The 22,115-nt window shown below is 45.2% G+C and overlaps 1 protein-coding gene across 2 annotated transcripts in view; it reads left to right on the top strand.

Annotated features, from left to right (window-relative positions):
* Positions 1-261: 261 nt before the first annotated feature.
* LOC116956551 (interferon-induced very large GTPase 1-like) overlaps positions 262-22,115 on the top strand; it is an 85,736-nt gene continuing 63,882 nt past the window's right edge. The window contains exons 1-2 of one of the 2 annotated variants that reach the window (XM_032978245.2): positions 262-372; positions 10,026-10,322. In XM_032978245.2, coding sequence (XP_032834136.2) covers positions 354-372; positions 10,026-10,322 — 316 coding nt within the window. In that variant the 5' untranslated portion in view covers positions 262-353. The remainder of the gene's footprint in view (positions 373-10,025; positions 10,323-22,115) is intronic. The other variant, XM_076054378.1, reaches the window with a different exon arrangement.

Below are 22,115 nucleotides of genomic sequence, written 5' to 3'. Positions count from 1 at the left end.
CCGAAATGTTCCTCTGTCACTACGTAGCTTATTCCAGGCCCCAATTGCCCTCACTACAGCAAACCAAATGTTTTATCACGTACTCACTACCCTGCTGGCTCCTCCTTCCCATCGTTCCTCACCTGTCACCTGGTTCCCCTTACCCAAACTCCACCCACTCAGAAACCCTCACCAATTAGGAGACACCCTGCCTCGAAAGCCATCCCTCTCTGAGTGTCACAGGGTGTGTGGGAGGTGGTATTATTGGGTGAAATACTATATAGACTCCTCCACAACATATTGGTTGCATCAGTGGGCTTCGAGCACTGAAGACTGCATGTCAAGTCATTGAAAAAGCACGACTAGATGCTGTTATGCATACAGGCGACTCAGGTGAGTGAGAATGAAATGCAGTTAAGTCAGTGGTGCCCGTATTGTACGTGTGAAACAGGTAATATTGATATATATATATCAGTCAGGGGTAAGTTTCGAGGAATAAAAGTTCTTTTTTCCTATGTATGAGCATATGTAAACACGTAATTTTATCATTATTTAATTTATAAACAATGTTTAATACAAGTTTAGAGGACGTGCCAATGTGTTTTTTATTGCCCTTCAAAGTTTGAACAAAAATATTAATTTATGTATTTTATAACTTTGAAAAAAGAAAATATATAAATTTATAAAAAATCTACTACCTTTCCTTATGTAGAAGTCTCGTGAGATTTTCTGTGGAGCAATCAGTGTCAATAACACTGTGGCCTTTAACAGAGAATATTTCTATATATAAAAGTTAGTAGTTTCGTGCGTGTGTAGTGGGTCAATGACAGAGAGGAAACTTATCTGAGGCAACACAGGTTTATTGTAACAATTATTTTCCCGCATATAACCCACGGGGTATTCCACTTTTTACAAACAAAATGAGACCCTGTGGAGTATATAAAGGTGCAGGCTATCCCAAAAAGTAGTTTACACGTGTGACATGTCATAACTCGTTTAATTTTTTCATGGTAGGACTATCCACTATGCAACACTTATTTTTGACTAAAGCACTGCTGAATAAACCACTCGCACTAAAATTGCACTTGTTATCACGTTTTAAATGTTTCGAATTGTTCGTACAATGAAACGACAATGTTTGAAGGGCGCACACTTTGTTTACCGCAATACTTTCATTGCTTTAGGGGGGTGTGAAAGTTTCAGCTGAGGCTATGGATTGCGCAATGGGAAGGGCCTCAACAAGCGTCTACCAGACGCGGAATCATAATTGCTGAGTCACTTAGGCCGCTGCTATTGGCTGAGCACTATAAGTCGCGACCATGAGCTTCGTTTCAAACTTCCAATGGCTTTGTTGCCAGGAGGCAATGGCGTTACCGTAGTACCACTATTGTCTGTGCAGTGCACAATCTACCAGTGCTAAAACTGTACAGGGGTAACTACCGGTCCAGTAGCTGTAATATGATGAGGTCGAATGCTGGTAAGCCAAACAGTATGCTTACTTACTTATCTAGCAGTAATGTGTTACTTATTTATCGGATATTTACTTTGTTACTTATTTACTGTTTTACGTTCACTCGTTTCCAGTTAGTTTGTTTTCTTTGTGCACGTTATGATATTAATGTTAACAATTGATAGTGGAATGTATTACAAATGTAAACTTTGTGTTAATATGATGGAATTATGCTGCAGTATCAACGTTAAAGATATGAATGCATGCGGGGTATATGGAGGTGCGGGCTATCTGAAATTTGTTTTACACAAAACGCTATTTTTGTGGGTTATATGTATATGCGGGCTATATGTGGGAAAATACGGTAAACACAGAGGGGTGCGGCCCCTCACACTTGATACACTATGGAGAGTGTGCCCTCCAGACCAATATGCCTCTCACTGGCTAATCTATAACTTCTCCTTAAGTGAAGCTTGGATCTTCACTGGTACATAAGCTCAGCCGTCCCTTGCCAGGGGTACGGCTCTGCCCTTGGGCTCTTCAATCTTTAGGAGCTTCTTGTCTTCAGCTGGACGACAACTGACTCAAACCGTTCAGGGTCCGGCTTTTATCCTCGGCCCGTGGCTCGCTCCACCCTAGCCACGCCTTCCGAACCTTCGAGAAGGATCTGGGAGTGATCATCCCCCAGCCCCCTCCTGGGGTCTGGGGTCTGTCCTTTTAACATAACGATCCATAGGCTAACCGTTGGGTCCTACGGCCCAGTCTCTCATACTGGAGCTCAACCCCTCGATTGCCCTCTATTGGCATGTAGCCGTTACTGCGAGCAACTGCATTGGAATGGCGCATCTTTTCCAAATAGCACCATTTCCCTTTAACGGATCCTTTTTGTTTTCCCATTCAACACTTATTCTCCACTCCCTTTAAAGCCTGCCTCCCGACCAATCACCGTGGAAGACTCTTTCCCCCAATAGGAGACCGTTGTTTATTTTTAAAAAGTGAGTCACATCTGAGACAACAATAGTAGGAGGCAACACACGTTTATTCTACACCTTAGGCACTTGTTCATACAGGATAACTATTACTGGGCCAGGACAGCCGGCACTCTGCCTGACCCCGGAGACGAAGACGTAGCATGACGGGTTCCATTCCAACGACAAACAGCCCTGATCCAGCCTCGGGACTTCCCTTTTATACCCCACGGCGTGGCTTGGCTCGGCCCTCAGCCACGCCCCCTTCTGGAGTGGACACGTGGGGCTATACCGCACGTGTCCCCTCGGTCACCTTTGCCCCAGATCCTTTTCCCCGGCCTATCATGTTCCCTGTTAGCCGGCCCGGCTGCTACGTCCTCATATGCCCCTTTCTGCCAGCAGCCAACGCTACACACCCTAGTGACCCATTTCTTATCATTGCGTGCTCTACTGGCAGGTCGGCTGTCACGCCAACAATTCCCGTCTGTCAGTAAACAGCGCAATAAGCCGTAATGACCCATTCTATGTCACTACACATGTACTGTGATGTGCAATGTTGATACATAGGTGCATTTGTTGCACACCATTAATGGTTGAAACCTCATCAATGTGTCTTTTATTTCTAAACGATCTATCACTTATGTGACTTTTCCATGACAACTAACACATTATTTTCTCATAATACCCTCATCATTTATTGTCTACAGATCAGCTATTTTACTTGGTGAGGGTATGCAACAACATTACACGCAAGTTTATTATATCTGAGCTATATACAGTAGATAGTGTGATGTGTAATGTTACGAAACAACCTCATTCCTTGGGTCCAGGTAACGAGGCTCCCCAGCAAGTATACATCTAATGTGCCGTTATGGGAAATGGCGCTTCTACACTCATCAAAGATCCATTTATCATTCTCAAGAATTCTTATCCATGGAGCATTTACCCATCAAGGATGTGCATTCTAACCCACGACCATGATGTATCCAAGTTAGAAAATCACCCAATTAAAAAGCTTACATTTTGTTTCAGAATTATTGACTATATTCTCATACATGAGCATGGTGGGGAAATTGATGAGCCAATGCAACCCAAGGTCTCGCCGGTGCAGCAGGGGTCAGCCTGAGATAGCTCCCATCTCCTGCCAGTACTTGCACGCTGTCGTCGCTCGTCCCCGTTAATGACTCCACTGAAGATGCATCACGTGGCTCTGTGCCCGCAGCCGGAACTGACCACTGACTCGGCAGAGCTGACCTTGGCGCACCTCCAAGTCTTTGTCCATCCATGATGCAGTTTTGGTTAGATCGTGTAAATGGAAATGTGTCATGAATTCAGCAAATCAATAAGGTTTTGTCACGTTAACAATGTGCCAATTAGTTACTACTTCAGCACACCATATTCCCATCTCCTATATTGTAGGAAACCCCTTCTCCTGAGCGCCTGGGATCCCATAGCCCCACGGCCGGGTCGCGACGGGTGGTGACCGAGCCTCCGCACACGAGAGGGAGTCCCCCACCTCGCTCAGGCCATTCATCTCCCTCGCTCTCCATACCTGGAGGCTTAGCCAACTCCCCAATAGGAGCCTCGGGGGGGGGGGGGCGTATTTGGTTGCTGGAGGTGATCCATGCTGCGTGAGCACAGCAGCAATAAAAACAAAAGACCAAAACGTCTATATTGGAGCAAGGGAACGAGTACAGGGTCCTTCAGGAATACTGCACAACTAACAAGCAAGGTATTAAACGGTCGTGAATGAAACCCATAATAAAAAAAAACAGTGGATATGTATCTGTTTATATGTTGAACCTCTTTCGCACTTGGCATACCAAACCATGCTAAAACAATGAGAGCAACATGCACTAGAAAAAGTTAGGTGAGCAAGCTCGCTATTTTAGTCTAACAGTGACAGACACAAGAACATCGAAAAAAAAGGGAAAGTATGTGGGAGCAAGAGGTGTCATAAATAAAGTTAGATACAGGTGCAAATATGACATTTATGTGTTTGCCTAATAGGGAAAAAAAGGGGGAGTTGAAGGGAGGGAACCAAGCTATAGATGAGTAGCAAAAGTATTCCAGAAACGTGGAACAGCAACGCATACAGCAAAGGTTTAGCCAATGGAATGTTCCAAAGGAATAAGGAGGCACTTTTGAAGCAACAGGAAGGATTTAGAGGAACTGGGTTATCTTTTAGGTACCGGTAGTTGGCAGATTTGTTTAAGTGGACCCTTAGGATGAAGACAACCCAGTGTTGGCCTTTCCGGATATTCACAGGGACATATTTTAGTTAATATTAGTTAGTTAATGCAACTCAGTTTGCATTTGTGGTAATTGTTATATTGGGGAAACGAAATGACGTATCTGGCCGCATTCGCGAGTCAGATTTGAGCCACGGTAGGACGAATTCTTCTGCTGTGGCTGATCATTGCTACAACGCGGTAAGTTCTCATGATATTGTTTTCTCCGATACCAAAGTACTCTGCAAGCCGTCTGGATACCACTAAAGATGTGTCCATGAAGCCATCCAAATATACAAACATAGACATAACTTCAACTGAGAGGATGATTTCAAATTGAGCAATCATTGGAAGGATGCTATTAACCAAGTAAACTTTTAGCTGCATATAGTTTATATTTATACCCATATCTCCGGTCTTTTACTTCCTGCCTTACACACTACCACTCTCCCCCGCCCCCCTGCCGTCTCCCCCTCCATCCGTTGTACATGAGTACCATGCCCAGGAGCTTCTCTAATCCCTGTCCCCCAACACTCATCCCCCCCCACCCTGCATCCGTCCTCCCTGGCTCCTCCCCCTTTTCTTACCCTATATAATCTCGTGTTACAAATAGCTCTCTCTACTCACCACAGTAATTTTGCTGTGACTGTTACCACCTAATGACGGAAGCTTGTTTTGCCTCCGAAACGTCGTGATTTGTTTTTGTAGTTGTTTTCATTTTTTATTTTATTTTTTACCTACGTGACTTGCAGTTACAAAAACTTCAAATCTAGAATTAACCACAAGGCTTGTTTGAATTTAATCATCTTCCGATGGGTCTTCACTACGCTTCAGCCACGTTCCAGTGATTCATAGAACAAGTTATAGCGGGCCTCCAGTGGGACTCGTGTCTAACAGATCTGGAGGATGTTATCGTTTTCAGCCTTATGTTTAAAGAACATCTAGAACAGTTACATGCTGTCTTTCTTAAGATGCATGTGGCAAATCTCAAATTTAAACCACAGAAGTGTCACCTGCTCCAAAAATCGGTTCGGTATCTTGGCCACATAGTCAGTAAATCAGGGATAGCGACAGACCCGGACAAAACCGCTTGAGTTCGTACTTGGCCCACCCCCACGTCGGTGGGGGAGGTGCAGAGTTTCATTAGATTTGCGTCCTATTACTGTACCGCAATTTTGTATCCGGGTTAGCCACTATCACCAAACCTCTCCACGCCCTTACGGCAAAGGGTCAGAAGTTCCATTGGGGGTAGGAGGAGGAGGCCGCATTTGTTGCTCTCCGAGATTGCTTGGTGAACGCCCCTCCCCTCCGCTACCCCGACTTTTCCTTGCCGTTTGTCCTTGATACGGACGCTAGCAACACCGGAATTGGCGCTCTTCTGTCTCAAGTCGTTAATGGTGTCGAGAGTGTTGTGGCATATGGCAGCAGATTGCTGTTTCCGGCCGGACAACGGTACTGTCACACGCCGGGAACTTTTGGCTATTGTTTTTTTGTGCAACAGTATCGCCCTTATCTTTATGGCAGACACTTTGAGGTGCGCTATGGCCATGCAGCGCTACAGTACGCATTGCGTATTGAGCAGCCGTCTTGCCAACTTTCACATTGGTTGGAAGTCCTCCAGGACCATTCCTTTACTGTTTCCTATCACAAAGGTACCTGACACATTAACGTGGTTGCCCTGTCGCGATTACCAACGAGCGACAGGTGCACGTGTTTCTCGGGCTCGGGGCGCTGTAAGGCGCCTGTCGAGGACTCGTCCCCCCTCCCCCCCCCCTTGCTGCGTCGGCCGAGGTTGACACCTTTGAGGAAGCCGACGGTCCTGTGGCTGGTGATGCCGTTATTGGCTTGAACCATCCCATGCGTAGTGGGGGCGCCTTCAAGTTGAGGACGCTTTCCTGTTTAAGTTACGACGCCGTGTCAAGGAGGTGGACGGGGGTGGGGATCGACGGGGTGTAGCCTCTGTCATCCTCAGAGGCGGGTTGCTCATGCATTGGGACGGAGGGTTGCGCCGTTACAACATTGTCGTTCCCACTGCCCTACGGGGTAAAGTCATCTGGGCTGTGCACGAACGACTGTTGCACCTGGGTGTGCATAAGACGCTAGCCACACTTAAGCTCGACTTCTTCTGGCCAGGCATGGCAGAAGATGTCGCTAATGTTTTGAAGGGGTGTGTGTTTTGCGCGCGGCAGACACCCCCGTCCAAACGCTGTTACCCACCCTTGCAATCCATTCAAGTTTCCAGCATAAATGATTTGGTCGCTCTTGATATCCTTGGTCCATTTCCTACAACCCCTCGCGGCAATAAGTATTTACTGGTAGGCGTCAAATATTTTTCACGGTGGCCGATGACCTGGCCGCTCTCCAACCACCCGTCTTCAGGTGAAAATCGCGACAGCTGCGATATCTGCTGCGAGAAGCACGATGTCTGCTCCCTTGATTTTCACCTGAAGACGGGCGCTTGTATTACGTTCGAAACGTTGTGATTTATTTGATTGAATTTCTACCTACGTGACTTTACCGAAAGAACCAAAGAATATGGATTCCTGCAGTCACGAAAGCTTCAAATCATTAATTGTATTTTTACCATGTGGCCATGCAACCAAAGTGTCATCAACATATCTAAACCAAAAATATGTTTTTAATGTAATGTATTTGAGGCAAGTGCTCTTGTTTCAAATATTTCCACGTACAGATTCAAAGGTAACACCAAACAGTTAAAATAACAAATCACATGAAGTCTGTTAAAGCTAACCAACACCACACAAAGCTAGCGAATTATTATTAATAGAGAGAATACAGCACAACAGGAGTGAATTATCTCACATTTCTGAATCTCTAAAGCACTTGCACGTACGTATCAGCAATACTGTATCCATACATTATTGAAATATAATCGATACTATAACACACCAATCGGCTGATAATGTATTTAATCTAACTTAAACTAACCAAATTAATGAATTCTCTAGACTTCATAACAAACAATTCCCAACTAATAACCAAATTTTTTTAATTCAATAACTGTAATGAACTCAACTAACACTGATTTAACCAGCGACATGATTTCCATCCTTTATAAAGGCTTAACTTTTCCATTACCCCACGCACAATTCCAGTAGATGAAATCATTGCTGAGGTAGAATCAGCGGTAAGACACCTTCCACATAATGAGGCAGAGATGACTAGGCACGAGGTTGCCAAAATTATTGAGAACAGCAAAGTACTAAAAATATGTGCCGTGCCGGCCATCATAGGTGCTGTTCGCTAACAACAATTGCCCCGATAGTATGTTAAAGCTATGGGAGATATTTGTCTTTGTGTGTGCGTGTGAAAATGAGTGTGTGCGTGTTAAATTGTAAGAGTTTACTGATGAGTAGCGCTCTTCTCATAATTAAATCCTTGCGGGTTCCTGTTAGTAACGTATTATTACGCTTGGAAGCGTATTATTATTACATAACTAGAACGGTTAAAATATTTTTTGAATGCCAAAACTAAATCAAACAATACAAATGTTGAAATGTATCAAGTCATTGCAATGATTAAAATACCGTACATTGCAGGAGTAACTGAAAAGCTAGCCACATTTTTGGAAAAAAGTAAAATCCGAGTGAAATTTGGCACAGTACATATATTACAAAAAGTAATATCTGGTATGAAAGATGAATTACCGAAGCTATCAACAGACGTACACTGGATTCAGTGCTCCTGCGCCAATACTATGTTAGACAGACGGGACGACAGCTTAGCATAAGATGAATAGAACACCAAATAAATATAAAATACTCACAAACACAACTGTAATTAGTTGTAAAACATGCTTGCCAACATGATTTTGATAATGTTGATGTGTAAAACGAATTATTACTGGTCAACACTAATTATATAACCTATTGAAATTGAGGTAATGTGACAGTGATGATGTGACCGTTACTCTAGTTAAGAACAAAAATAGGAAGAAGTCTTCACAATTCTGGGAAATTGACTGATGAAGCTGGTTGTAATCGAAACGCCACTCAAGTTGCAAATGTTATGGTTTACGCTCCAACACAACGGTGTGCTTAAGTTGGAACTAATTGGCACGTTTTGTTTACATAACAAACCTTACTTATTGGCTGTGTCAGGTGGTGGTGGGGTTATGACCAGCTTATTGCATAATTTGAACAAAATTGGAAATTTAGGCTTTGCAACATTGTACCATGATCCACACTGTCAAATGCTTTAGACAGATTTAGGAATTAGATGGCAACAATGATGAACATAGTTTGTTTAGTTGGAAAGGTATGGTGCAAAAGAAGTTCAACATACATACATACACATATATAAACTTCACGTAACTATAAGCCATGTAACCACACCCATTGTGTACTTTGGTTTTGTTTACCCCCAAGTCGAGGTCACACGTACATCCAGTGGTACATGTACTACGAGTTAGAACAACGGCCCTGAAAGAAGATGTTTTAGGTATCAAATTTCGAATTTTAAGCACAATTGTGGTTTAACTCACTGTCGTAATTATAAAAGATATAAAATCGTACATGTAATCGTGTTTGTATTTTAAAAAGTTAAAGAAACGTGATATAACATATCTTAAGAAATCCAACAATTATTTGCAATTAATTGCGCCCATAATGTGACAAATGCCTAAGACCACAAATGTCACTTGATAACATTTGCATTTTGTTCTCGAATCCATGTTCATAGTTTTCTGTCTCTAGTTGTAATTTCCAGCGAACATTTCCCAACGGATTTTTTAATAAAATGCAGTGTTTTTTCTACGTGCGTAATCAGTCAATGGTCCAATTCAAATGGCATGACAAAATGGTTTGTTGCTTTTCATTCTCATTTTAAAAAAGGAGTCACTTGATGGCACTTTTGTCACTTGATGGCACTTTTGTCACTTGATGGCACTTTTGTGCCATCAAGTGACTCCTTTTTTAAAATGAGAATGAAAAGCAACAAACCATTTTGTCATGCCATTTGAATTGGACCATTGACTCTGATTACGCACGTAGAAAAAACACTGCATTTTATTAAAAAAATCCGTTGGGAAATGTTCGCTGGAAATTACAACTAGAGACAGAAAATTATGAACATGGATTCGAGAACAAAATGCAAATGTTATCAATCCTGTGGACTAAATGGACTTGGGCAAGAGCTTGGATAATGTCAGAGATTGTGAGAATAATGGTGGTGATAGAGTGATGAGATGAGCTGGTGTGCAAAAAAGACATGTTGTAGCATCACAAGGTTAATGCTCTGTTCAGCAAATAAAATGGCTGATGTTGAAAATTGGCTGATGCATATGAATAATTTTTGTATTTTGCAATTGATTCTTTTGACTAAGTAAAGCAGAAACCTAACTTATTCAACTGTTGTGCTCCCTTTGTAATTGAACAGACACTGCAGAGGATGATTCTTATTGGCGGGGAGTGATCCGCGCAAGCAAAAGAAAACTCATAGAATGGATCAGCGAAGACCCCTCCGAATTGCTGGATGAACTGGACAGTAAAGAACTAATTAACCGAGACGTTTATAAACAGGTTAAGGAAATCAGTGACTCTAAGAAGCAGTCTCGCTTCCTGCTCGACCACTTCATTGACAGCCAAGAGGAGAATTGCAAGAATTTTCTACAATCACTCAGAGATGTGAAAAATAATTACCATCCGGAGCTTCAGGATTGGATTGAAAATCTCAGTAAGTAACCATTTCAAATGTGAAATATAGATCTCCCCCAATTAGAAGAAATAGCTATTAAATAGGCATTAAATTGTTACATTCATTTAACTAAGCATAATCTAAGTTGCACTGAAAACAACTACAAGAGCATTTTGTCAGAATACAATGCATAATCAGAAACTATTGTTTTCTAAATTCATTACAGAGCAACGTAAAATGCAAATACGGTTAAATTTAGCAAATGTGAAACGGGTGCGTAATTGAAAACCCCTTAAAGTACAATTACTAATATCAAACAGCAAATCACTATGTGGCTGACCTTATTGCACCAAGCAAAAATAAGTGATTGCTATATCGGGGAGCCAATGTTTTCATGAAGAAATTTGAAACGGACGCCATCCAGACTTCCATCCTCAGACCTTCCCTGTGGAAGAGATATGTGGATGACACTTTCGTCATTTGGCCACATGGCCTCCCAGCTCTGAACCTTTTCCTACACCACATCAATTCCAGACATCCCGCCATCAAATTCACCATGGAAGTGGAGAAAGATGGCAAGCTACCATTCTTAGATGTTCTGTTTGAGAGGAGACCTGATGGCTCATTGGGGCATTCTGTTTACAGGAAACCCATCCACAGAGATTCCTACTTGAAACCTGATTCCCACCACCAAGCCCAATAAAACGCTCTCATCAAAACTTTATACCATTGGGCTCATTGCATTTCGGACCAACACCACCTGACCAGTAAATTAAAACATGTACAACTGGCCCTCAAAAGGAATGGATACTCTGACTGTACCATCCGCCAAGCTGTTTCTCCCTCCATACAGAAACAACCACTTGATACTCCGGTCAAAACCATCACACTACCATATATAGCAGGCGTTACTAAAAAGATTTCCAAAATTCTAAACAAACACAAGATCCAGGTCCGGTTCAATACAGTACACAAAATTCGTGATCTGATCCCATCCGTGAAGGATGTCATTCCTGACTTACAGTACCCCGGGGTTTACAAATTGAGCTGCACTTGTGGTGATTGCTATATCGGGGAGACGAAACGACATGTCTCTGACCGAATTCGCGAGCACAAATCAGATTTGAAACACGGCAGAACGAATTCTTCTGCCGTAGATGATCACTGTTACAATGCTGTGGGTGATCACGATATAATTTTCTCCGATACCAAGGTTCTTTGCAAACCCACGGGTTTTTATCAGAGATTTGTTCACGAGGCAATTCAGATCTACAAACACAGACACAATTTCAACCGAGAAGATGGTTTCAAATTAAGCAACCATTGGAAAGATGTTCTAAATCGAACCAAACATTAAACTAATTTTCAATGGTACAGTATATTTTTTCAAGTAGTGGTACCCAAACTTTCGCAGCACGTGCGGGTGCATGTGCACCCGCATGGTCACCCTCTCTACACCTTTCAACATGCTAAGTCCGCCAATTAAATGCTAAATTGTTATGCTAATTCCTTTGTCAAGGCACCCTAATCCCTCTCACACAGCTTAAAGGCCGTCGTCTGAGCTTGGCTGTTTCACTCCAGCGCAGTCTTCGAGACAGTCTGGTCCCTTCACTGATGAAGGCTGCTTGTGTTGTGGCTGAAACGTCGTGATTTTTGTTGTTTTATTTTTTACCTACGTGACTTCACCGAATAGAACCAAAGAGTATGGATCCTTGCAGTCATGAAAGCTTCAAATCTAGAATCATTATCACTCCCCATCATCACCCTCACTACAGTACATCCTCAGCATTACAACGACAGAAACCTGTCACAACACAAACGCACAAGAAAACACTGTACACCACTATCCAAGGAGTAATGGAAAGCCTGGTTCAAACCAGGAGATCTGCAATCCTAATGGCTTTGTCTCTACACCCAGTACTCCAAGAGCAAACGTATGGACATTCACTGACTCTGCAACCACATGATCCTCAGAAGAGTAAAGGTTGATGACTCTCACTTCACGAAAATATGTGCCATACAGACTACGATTCATTTTACAACAGAGCACTCAGTACATGCAGGTGTAATGGGCTTAGATAGGCGCACACACTTCCTGGGAGACAACATTGTTTATTAACAACACCCTCGTTACACTAATATAGGGTGGTAACCACCGTCCTGCTCTGACTAACACACACACCGTCACTCTCTATCTCAGACTCTCATATATACTAGCGTGACACAGCCAGGTGGGCTACTGGTGGGTCCACTGACTGCAGGCTTGACTCTATTTCTTAGGAGGTGTCTTCACAATCCCTCTTCATTCTTGAGAAGGGCAGCCCCGAACCTCGTTCAGAGGCTACTTATATCGTCCTCGGCGTGCCTGGGCCGCACCCCAGTCACGCCTCCCTTCGAGAACCCTCTCGAAGCATCCCTGCTGTGCGCGTGCCCCCCAAGGTGCCCTCCAGGCCCGCGGCTCCCACTGGGATCTGGTCACATGTCCAGCCAGGGTCACAGAGAGTGCCACTACCTCACACCACCCCGTGGCCTCCCGAGTCCAGAACCGGCCCTGACGTCATCCCCGCCTCCAGCCGAGATGGCGTCATATGTGTGTGTATATGCAATAGTGACGCTACTGGTCACTACATTACCCCCCCCCCCCGATCCGCCTGAGACAATCCCAAAAGAAAACCCCATGTACCTCCAACAATAACAGCAATAAATAAATGGAGGAATTAAATAACGCAAGCACATATGTACATCATAACAGAACATGCAACAACCCAAGAACGCGGCGAGAGGAATGAACCAACCCCCAGCGCCAATCCTGTGGGGGGGAACCCATAACAAAGACGAAGCACGCTCGCCATAATAAATAACAGAACCTGACACCTGTGTGGAATGTTTATGTAAATCGTGCTGTGCGGGAGCGAGTCCGCGTGGTCGGACCCCCAGGCGATGCCAGCCAATGCACGCCGGAGGGTGATGGAGCCACGTCGCCACAGGTAGGTGGCCACGTTCCCTCTAGCGGGGGCGACGAGGCTGGCGGGTGTCCCTGGGGCGATCCACGCACCACCTGGAGAGGGACGTCCGGACGGCCAGCTCCTGACGGTGTGGAGGGAGTCACGGGCTCTGGTCCTGCGGGCGGCACCACAGAGCCACCCTGAAGGAGCACTTCAACAGGCGCGTCCCCCAGCTCGCCCAGCGCACCAGACATGTGGCCCTCGGTGATTGGGGATGAATGACCGTGCAGAGGCGGAATGAACGCTTTAAGTCGTGACGGGTGCACAAACCACGACCGACGACCGAACCGAATCTTAACACATTGAGGGCGGTCGGCCTACACAATATCGACCGGCCCGCGCCAAGGTTTGTACAACTTTGGGGACGTCCCAACTCGTACCTGCAGGCAGTGTAGCCAGGCCCTGTCCCCAATGACCCACTGCTTGCCCGACACCTGACGGCCCCGCAAGCGCTCGTTGGCCTTCTGGTTAGCATCCGAATGGGCCCTGGCGGCCTCGCTTGCCTCCGCGACCCGCTGAAGGGTGACTCGCATCGAATTGGGAATGACCACCTTGGCCTTGGAAGTGCTCACCCTGAGATGAATGTCAATGGGGGGCTAGGTTCCCGACCATATATAAGGAAGAAAGGCGAGTAGCCCGTGGAAACAGGGGGGCCATCCTGTAGGCCGCAAGCACCCCCGGGACACACAGGTCCCAATCTTTTTTTAATCATCCACCTGGTGGCTTAACATAGAAACCAAGGTCCGGTTAAGCCTCTCCACCATTCCATCTGTTTGTGGGTGGTAGGGTGAGGCGCACACCTTCTCGGTGCCCAGAAGGTTACACACCTCCTTAAGCAAGCCGGCCGAAAAATGTCACCCTTGATCAGTAAGGAGATGCTCTGGGGCCCCCTTGTCCAGCACGTATCCGTGCAGGAACGCCTCAGCGATGCTCACAGCCGTCTGAATGTGGAGTAGCCAAGCAACAGGCCACCATGAGAAATATTCCACTCCCCCAAGTAAATATAGTTACCCTGGGCCATAGTGGGGAAGGGGCCCAATATGTCAAGAGCCACCAATTCATTTATACGGGACACTGAGATGGATTGTAAGGGCAGGCAGCATTTTACAGGCGGCTGCTTCCGGAGTGCACACTGCACAGACCCAGATGCTATGCCAGACCAAAAATAATCCAATTTCAGGGCAGCAAGCGTCTTGTGGCGGCCCAAATGTATCAGCCATTCATGAACGGCGATGACCAGCCTGCCCCTGAGGCATGTGGGCACCACAATGTTATACCGCTACAGCCCGCCATCCCAACACATCAGTAAGCCCCCTTTCAGGATGACAGGAGCAACCTCCAGCCAGCCTGCGGCACCACGCGGCGCATCGCTTCGGTGGCGCAACTTGAGGAGGGAAGCGTCCTTCACCCTGGAGGCGTCCCCTCTTGGAGTGGGACAACTCCAACACAGCATCGCAAAGGAACAGGGTCTCAGGGGAGGACATCGACGCTGCCGCGACAACAGGAGCTGGTGGTTGAGTCTCCAGGGACTAATAGCGGATCGAACCCAACAAGCAGGCACAATGGCCGCACGAGGGAAGCCGCGACAACGCATCGGCGTTAGTGTGCCGGGTCCCTTTACAATGCGACACCCAGAAGGAGTAATCTTGGAGGATCTCCAACCAGCGTGACAACTGTCCCGAAGGTTGGTCAACACGCAATGCGTATTGTAGGGTGGCGTGATCTGAGCGCACCTCGGAAGTCCGCCCATATAAATAGGGCCGGTACTGTTGTACGAAAAATACAATGGCAAGCAGCTCCCTCCGCGTCATGCAATAAAGCTGTTCGGCCGGCGAGAGCACCCTGCTCCCGTACGCCACCACCCTCTTGACGCCGTCGATCACCTGGGACAGTACCGCCCCGATGCCCATATTACTGGCATCGGTGTCCAGGATGAAGTGTAGGTTAAAGTCAGTGTACCGCAGGGGAGAGGCGCGCACCAACCCATCCCGGAGTGATACAAAGGCGTCCTCCTCCTCCTCCCTGCCCCAGTGAAATTTCTGACCCTTAGCCATGAGCGCGTAGAGAGGCTTAGCAATGCTGGTGAACCCCAGCACAAATCAACGGTAGTACGAGGCGAACCCGATAAAACTGCGGACCTCACCCATGTGCGCACGCACGCAGTTTTATCAGGATCAGTTGCGACGCCTGACTCATTCACGATGTGTCTGATGTACCGTACAGATTTTTGCAACAAATGGCATTTTTGAGATTTGAATTTGAGATTGGCCTGTCTCATTTTAAGGAAAACGGCGCGCAATCTACCAAGGTGTTCCTCAAACGAGCGTCCGAAGACGATAACGTCATCTAGGTAAATTAGGCAGGAGTCCCAATGGAGCCCTGCCAAGACCAATTCCATTAGCCTCTGGAAGGTGGCTGGGGTGGAATGTAAGCCAATCGGAAGCCTGTTGAATTCGAACAGGCCTTGCGGCATTCGAAAAGCCGTTTTAGGCCTGGACGATTCGAGAGGCAGTTGCCAGAAGCGGGAGAGGAAATCTAACGTGGAAAAGAATTTGGCTCCAGCCAACGCATCCACGAGTCATCCATACGGGGCAGGGGGTAGGCGTCAGCCACCGATACTTTATTGAGCTTGCGGAAGTCAATGCAAAAGCGCAGACTCCCATCTTGCTTTTTCACGAGTACTATCGGGGTGCCCCAGGAACTCGTGGACGGGGATATCACATCGGCCGCCAACATTTCCTCAATAGCGACCCATACGTGTTCCTTCTCAGCCGGGCTCAGCCGGTAGGGCCTCTGACAAATAGGGGGAGAGACCCGGTATCAATGCGGTGGCTCAAGAGGGTGGAGCGGCCTAAGTCAAACTTGCCGTGAATAAACATGTCCTCATAGTCCAGCAACAAAGCTCGCAACGTGGACCTCTGGTCGTGGGAAAGGTCCCGATTCTCATTACAAAGCGCGTCCACCCAAGCAGTATTGCAAGGCGACGCGCGCACGCCACCCCGCAACCCATCAACAGCCACAACACAGTCAGCCCCTACTTCCATGGCAAACGCGTGGGTGAGTACCGTACCCGCCTGAATGACCGACATGTCGGAGCCAACATTTAAAACCTGGATGAAAGGCTGATGTTCCCTAGACACCAACGTCTGCGCCCCCACAAGCGCCATCGCTCGGGCCGCTTTATTCGCGGGCGCAAGCACGATACCCCCCTCGGTGTCACCCCGATCAAGCGGCTTGCGCAACCAGTGGGGGACGAGCATTTGTCCCCCTGGGGGAATCGTAACCGTGTCCGTCACCAGGACCTGCACTGACGCACAGCCCTTGGCCACGTCACTGGGTGACGACAAAAATACCATCCGGCGTCCCAAAGGCAACTCCAGACACCTATGGTCTGTCAGGATTTTTAGGGGCATCTTCCCGAGGAAGTCTGTCCCCAACAGACACATGACGTCATCCCGGCTGGAGGCCGAGATGACGCCATGTGTGTGTATGCAGTAGTGACGCTACTGGTCACTACACATGTATTGAAGAGAGTAGGGGCATAGACATTCCCCTGATTCACACAAAAATCACTGGGCGAAAGACAGAGATATACCCACCATGCTGTACAGCACTCTGATTTCCTGCATGCCGGCACACCATCACATCTCATATATTTTAGAATTCCAAAAAGTCTCAGGACTTCCTACAATGTCTCCTGACACACTGCATCAAATGCCTTCTTGTGGCGTAAATGTAGACTGTTCAGGCTGCTTAGTGGACATCATGTAATGGAAGAAACACATACACCGACAGGAGTCACACGATGAGTTGTTGCAGTCCTGCTGGTCACTCTTGCCTTTCCAGATAGGTATGACACGACTCTGCCTCCTCTCACCTGGATTGCAACCAGACTCCTGGGTGGTACACATATTTGCATGCAAAACCATGACGTCGTTCACCTGCAATGCCAACCAACTCCAGTCACTTTCCAGCTCTTACATTCATCCTCCACCAATCGAGTTTCCTCAGCTAAGGGTGGAGCATCACTAATTGGAAAGTTAGCATCAAAACTTCAACTCCATTGGAATTAAACAGCTACTCAAATAAACTTGCCCAAATGGATCTGTACTCATTAGGAGTACAACCGACTACACACCTCTCAATTGGAAGTTCCTGAACGCATGGGCTTCAAACCGAGACGTTTGAGGAGGTGATGAGCAGTCTTTTGACAACAGGTTGAATTAATATATCACGAACAATACAGCCACTTCTCCTATAACGTGTGTTCTCATAATGCGAATTGGGTATAACACGATTAATGTATTAGGGAACACATTTTAGTTGTATTTATGTTGTGGATGCGAATTGGATACAACGCGATTGAGTGAGCAGAACTACGTCACGCAAGTAGGAATAAGTAGTCTTACAGCTGCCACGACGTAGCATCACAAAAAGCGGGATGCTGCTGGATTCTTCTAGATGCTTACGGCACACCTCAGTCTTTGTTTAGCCTGCGTACGAATCTGAAGTGTTTTCAAGGACTGCTTCATCCTATATTACATATTTTCTAATATAACACGATTTTTTCCAAAACTCGGTGTTCTTCAGGAACACAACTACCATGTTATCAGAGAACAGACTGTACTGGGAATCCAACATTACCTCTCCCTCCTTACAGAGAATTTTCCCTGACGACTCTGCTGTCTGGCGTTTTATGACTTTTAGGATAGCGGTGTGCAGTCCACGCATTAGCCGGGCAGTGGAGGTGCATGTTGGTAATCCAGAACTGTTGTGGCAAGGGTTGGTGGATTGCACAAATGTTGCAAATCTCCTCTCCCATGGGTGTAGAGGTGGCATACCTTCTTCTTATGCTGACGTAGAGGAAAAGCTATAATTTTACGTTGGGATGATTGAGCCAGATAAATGCATTAGCAGTAGCGGAATGTATCTCAGTGATGCCTCCATATTTGTGAATTGGGAATTAAGGCTTTACATGTTTGGTGGTTCTGTTATGTGTGACCATAGTCACATACTGGAGATTTTTTCCTATCTCCATTGTGGAAAAACCCTCCTACGTGCCATCTCTGCTGAAGGCAGTGGGGTCTTGTTGATAAATTTAGGTCATTGTCTGCTAAAGTTGATGATGGATCTCTCACTTGGTGTTTTCGTAGTGTGGTCCTTTTGTGCTATCCACTAATTTGGAAGCTATGCAGTTGGGTGGAACTTTTGAGGAATGAAATTCATTCGGATGATTAGCTCCAAGACGTTCTAGAGTGAAGTGCAGTCCTTTAACTCATTTATTCTATTGCTGGCGTCTAGAGGCTTGAGCAGGGCCCTTACAACTTGTGTGCTGCCTGATAGCTTTGTACTGCTGGAGCAGAGCCTGGGTCTCTTTTGTTCAGCAGGGAGTATATTCTTCCCAGAACTCCCAGAGGTTGCTCTTCTTGGCAGAGATAAATGTGGGATTAGTTTTGACATGATCATGGGAATTTCGTGATCATGTCGCATTATGATGGGCCTATGTTGGCTGTTGTGGAAGGCAGTGTGTATTTTGTGGGATATGTGAAGCATGCTTCTCGATGATCTTTGTAAGCTATAGTAAGGTCCAGGTTGTAGTCTCTTTTCCAGCAGAGTGAAAATTTTACTGATTTGGGGTAAACGACCATTTGCATATCGTCTGCGAACATCTAGCTTGTGAGGTATTTGCCATCGGTTTCATTCACTTCATATCCCCACTAGAGTAGTGGCTGTTAAAGTTACCAATACATAGGTATAGCGCTGGAATTGGTGCACTTTGGATTTCTGGATTATGCCATTTCGAAGTAGGGGCTTTATACGTGATGGTAATGTGCAGGTCCCCTTTCTTGATGGCGGTGGTGTAGGAGGCTTCTACTTCAGTCGCCGAGTTGACTGCATTAGCCCTGATTTCTCACTTAACAGAGTGGGTCATGTGCAGGTTGCTATCTTCCATTCTCATACCTCTTGTGACCCATTCGTGGGTCTTTAAAAATATCGTTGTGAGTCACTTAAAAAAATAGTGAAAAATAAACACATCGTTGTTTTTACATTTATCATAAAATTATTACCTTACATATGTCATCTTAAAAAACAGATAAAGTAGAAGGTCACGACTAAACTTACATCAATTAGAAAAATATACAACTGTGATGTGTAAAATGTGTGGATCAGTGAGCAAGCACACATTCCCACTGATCCACACATTTTACACATCACAGTTGTATATTTTTCTAATTGATGTAAGTTTAGTCGTGACCTTCTACTTTATCTGTTTTTTAAGATGGCGTGTACTGGAGTGCTTCTCAACCTGTGACTGTTCCACCTGAAGACGGAAGCTTGTGTTTCCTCCGAAATGTCGTGATTTAATTGAGTTGTTTTCATTTATTTTATTTTACCTACGTGTCATTACCGACAAAACCAAAGAGCATGAATCCTTGCAGTCACGAAAGCTTCAAATCTAGAATTATTCTAAAGAATCATCTTCTTTGGTTCTTTCGGTAAAGTCACGTAGAATTAGAATAAAATAATAAAATAAAAATAAGACAATACAATTCTTACGACGTTTCGACCACAACACAAGCAGCCTTCTTCAGGTGAAAGAACAGAACTGTCGGGACGACAGTGGTTCAAATGTTTATTCATTTGAAGCACTGTCATCCTTCATCAGGTGAAGGGAGCAGACTGTCTCGAGCGCTGTCCTCGAGACAGTCTGCTCCCTTCACCTGATGAAGGCTGCTTGTGTTGTGGCCAAAACGTCGTGATTTTTGTTGTTTTATTTTTTACCTACGTGACTTTACCGAATAGAACCAAAGAATATAGAACCAAAGAAGATGATTCCCTGCAGTCACGAAAGCTTTAAATCGAAATATTCTAAAGAAGTTGATGGTACACCGGTAGTTCGATATTTGGGTCTCAAATGAGGTGTTAATTGCGAATGTCCACGTTGTTTCAGTGTTTGCTAGCATTCTTCGAGATCTGTGTGAGATTCTAGGATGGTGACAGAGTGATTCCAGAAGGGGAATCGGGACTCAAGTCGGCGCCAATGTACATGTTTAAGGTCTTAGTTGATGGGCAGGTTGCCGTTGGCTAGAAATCACGTCAACTCCGTTGTAGTTTGATCGTTTCTCTGGATATTTGATGGCAGAATGTTAGCCATAACAAGGAGCCAGGTGATTGATGTCGGTTTCAAGTGTTCAGGTTATGATGCTCATTGTGGAATTTAATTGTACATCTAGCAGTTGTGTACGAGGTCCCGGACCAGGCAGGAGCACAGCGATTCTGCCGCTGAGTGGATGAGTGAGAGGGTGGCAGTTCGCAGCGCATCAGCTGAGGCACCCCAGGCTGTTCTTGCAAGTTTCTGTGGCAGGGCGATTATTGATTTGGTATTTTCAGATTTGTTTTATGTGGGGATTGAAGGTTGGGCTTCTATCCATGATAACCCCTTGACATCCTGGAGTGGGGTCACAGCTCACTGGGCTACAAGTGACAGCTGTAATTTGCTGACCCGTCCCTACTGGACAACTGTGAAAAAGAGCGTCATGGCTCATCGGATTCCGCATGCAGTCTAAATAAAGATTCTGATTCTGAAAAGATTTTGATTCTGTCGGAAGTATGCCTCCCATAAAGATCAGTTTTTAAAGTGTTGGCCTGTGCAGCAAGGGCTATGTTATCTACAAATATGAACTTGTGCGATGATGTGCATGGCAGTTCACTTATTAGATAATGTGCTGCACTGTAACACCTGCATAAGAGGTGGAATGAGTTGGGAGACTTTTGGGTATTCTCTGGCTGCTCCAGCTTTCTCATCATGAAACGGCATTTCTGCGTATCTGTATTTCTCTCTATTAGAGTGAGCAAATACTGTTGGCGTTACAAGTTTAAAGTATCATATCAGTGATAAGAATGTCAAGGTCTTAGATATATTAAACACATGCCAGTAATTGGCGATGCTGTGTTGGCAAAAGTGCATGAACACAAAAAAAAACTCACATTCGTCAAAGGTCATTGCATGTTTTTTAGCATTGCTCACAAAGCATTGGATATACAGAAGTGTCAAAACGACTGAGACTGGAGCATTAGATATAATGTTACCATGTTTGAAATGTGTTACCTTAACAAAAGGTTAAAACTATGTTTTAGATACGTCTGAACTCTTTACAGAATTTTACAGTATCGATGGGATGACTGTACAAGTCATAGGCTACTGCAGGAAAGTAAGATGAAGCTTGCTACCTGTATGATATTATTAAGCCAATAAATGCATTTTGTTGAATATGCTTTTCATTCCCTTGGCTGACCCTGCCCACTAGTTAATCTGTGCTAGGGAACCTCTAAGGTGGAGGAGGAAGCCAAGGGTCATCTTGGTTGCATCAGATTGACCGTTCCTCTCAAGATGTAGGGAAAGAATAAGGTCTTGCTTTGATGACTTTGCCAGCTAGAACTTTAGAACTAATAAAATTTACAAAAACTGAACAGATTGGATGAAGTTTGTAAAAATATACATATTTAAAACGAGAGTAAAAAAAGGTCACACTTTGGCCAAATGTACGCATGGCAAGATAGAAATGTAATAAAATGTGGAGAGAATGGTGGCATTAACGATATTCAGTTAGACTATAGGAATACAATTTTGATTGTATTTACTTGGGCACGTGATTAAAGTGGGACTGAAAGAGAGTTTTGATTCCAGATAATGTCTAGATATTGAACGTTGTCAACCTGTTCAATACGTTTTGAGTCCAGAGCCGCAATGCGCATAGGTGGCGAAACAGTTTTGGAGCAGCCCGAGAATAACATAAATTTTGTCTTTTTAACGTTGAGGACCTGT

This window comes from Petromyzon marinus, chromosome 66 (assembly GCF_048934315.1).
Source record: "Petromyzon marinus isolate PM22_M1 ecotype Great Lakes invasive population chromosome 66, UKy_Petmar_22M1.pri1.0, whole genome shotgun sequence".
NCBI classification, from domain to species: Eukaryota; Metazoa; Chordata; class Hyperoartia; order Petromyzontiformes; family Petromyzontidae; genus Petromyzon; species Petromyzon marinus.
Note: the sequence above shows the minus strand (reverse complement) of the source record. Positions and strands in the feature narration are given on the sequence as shown.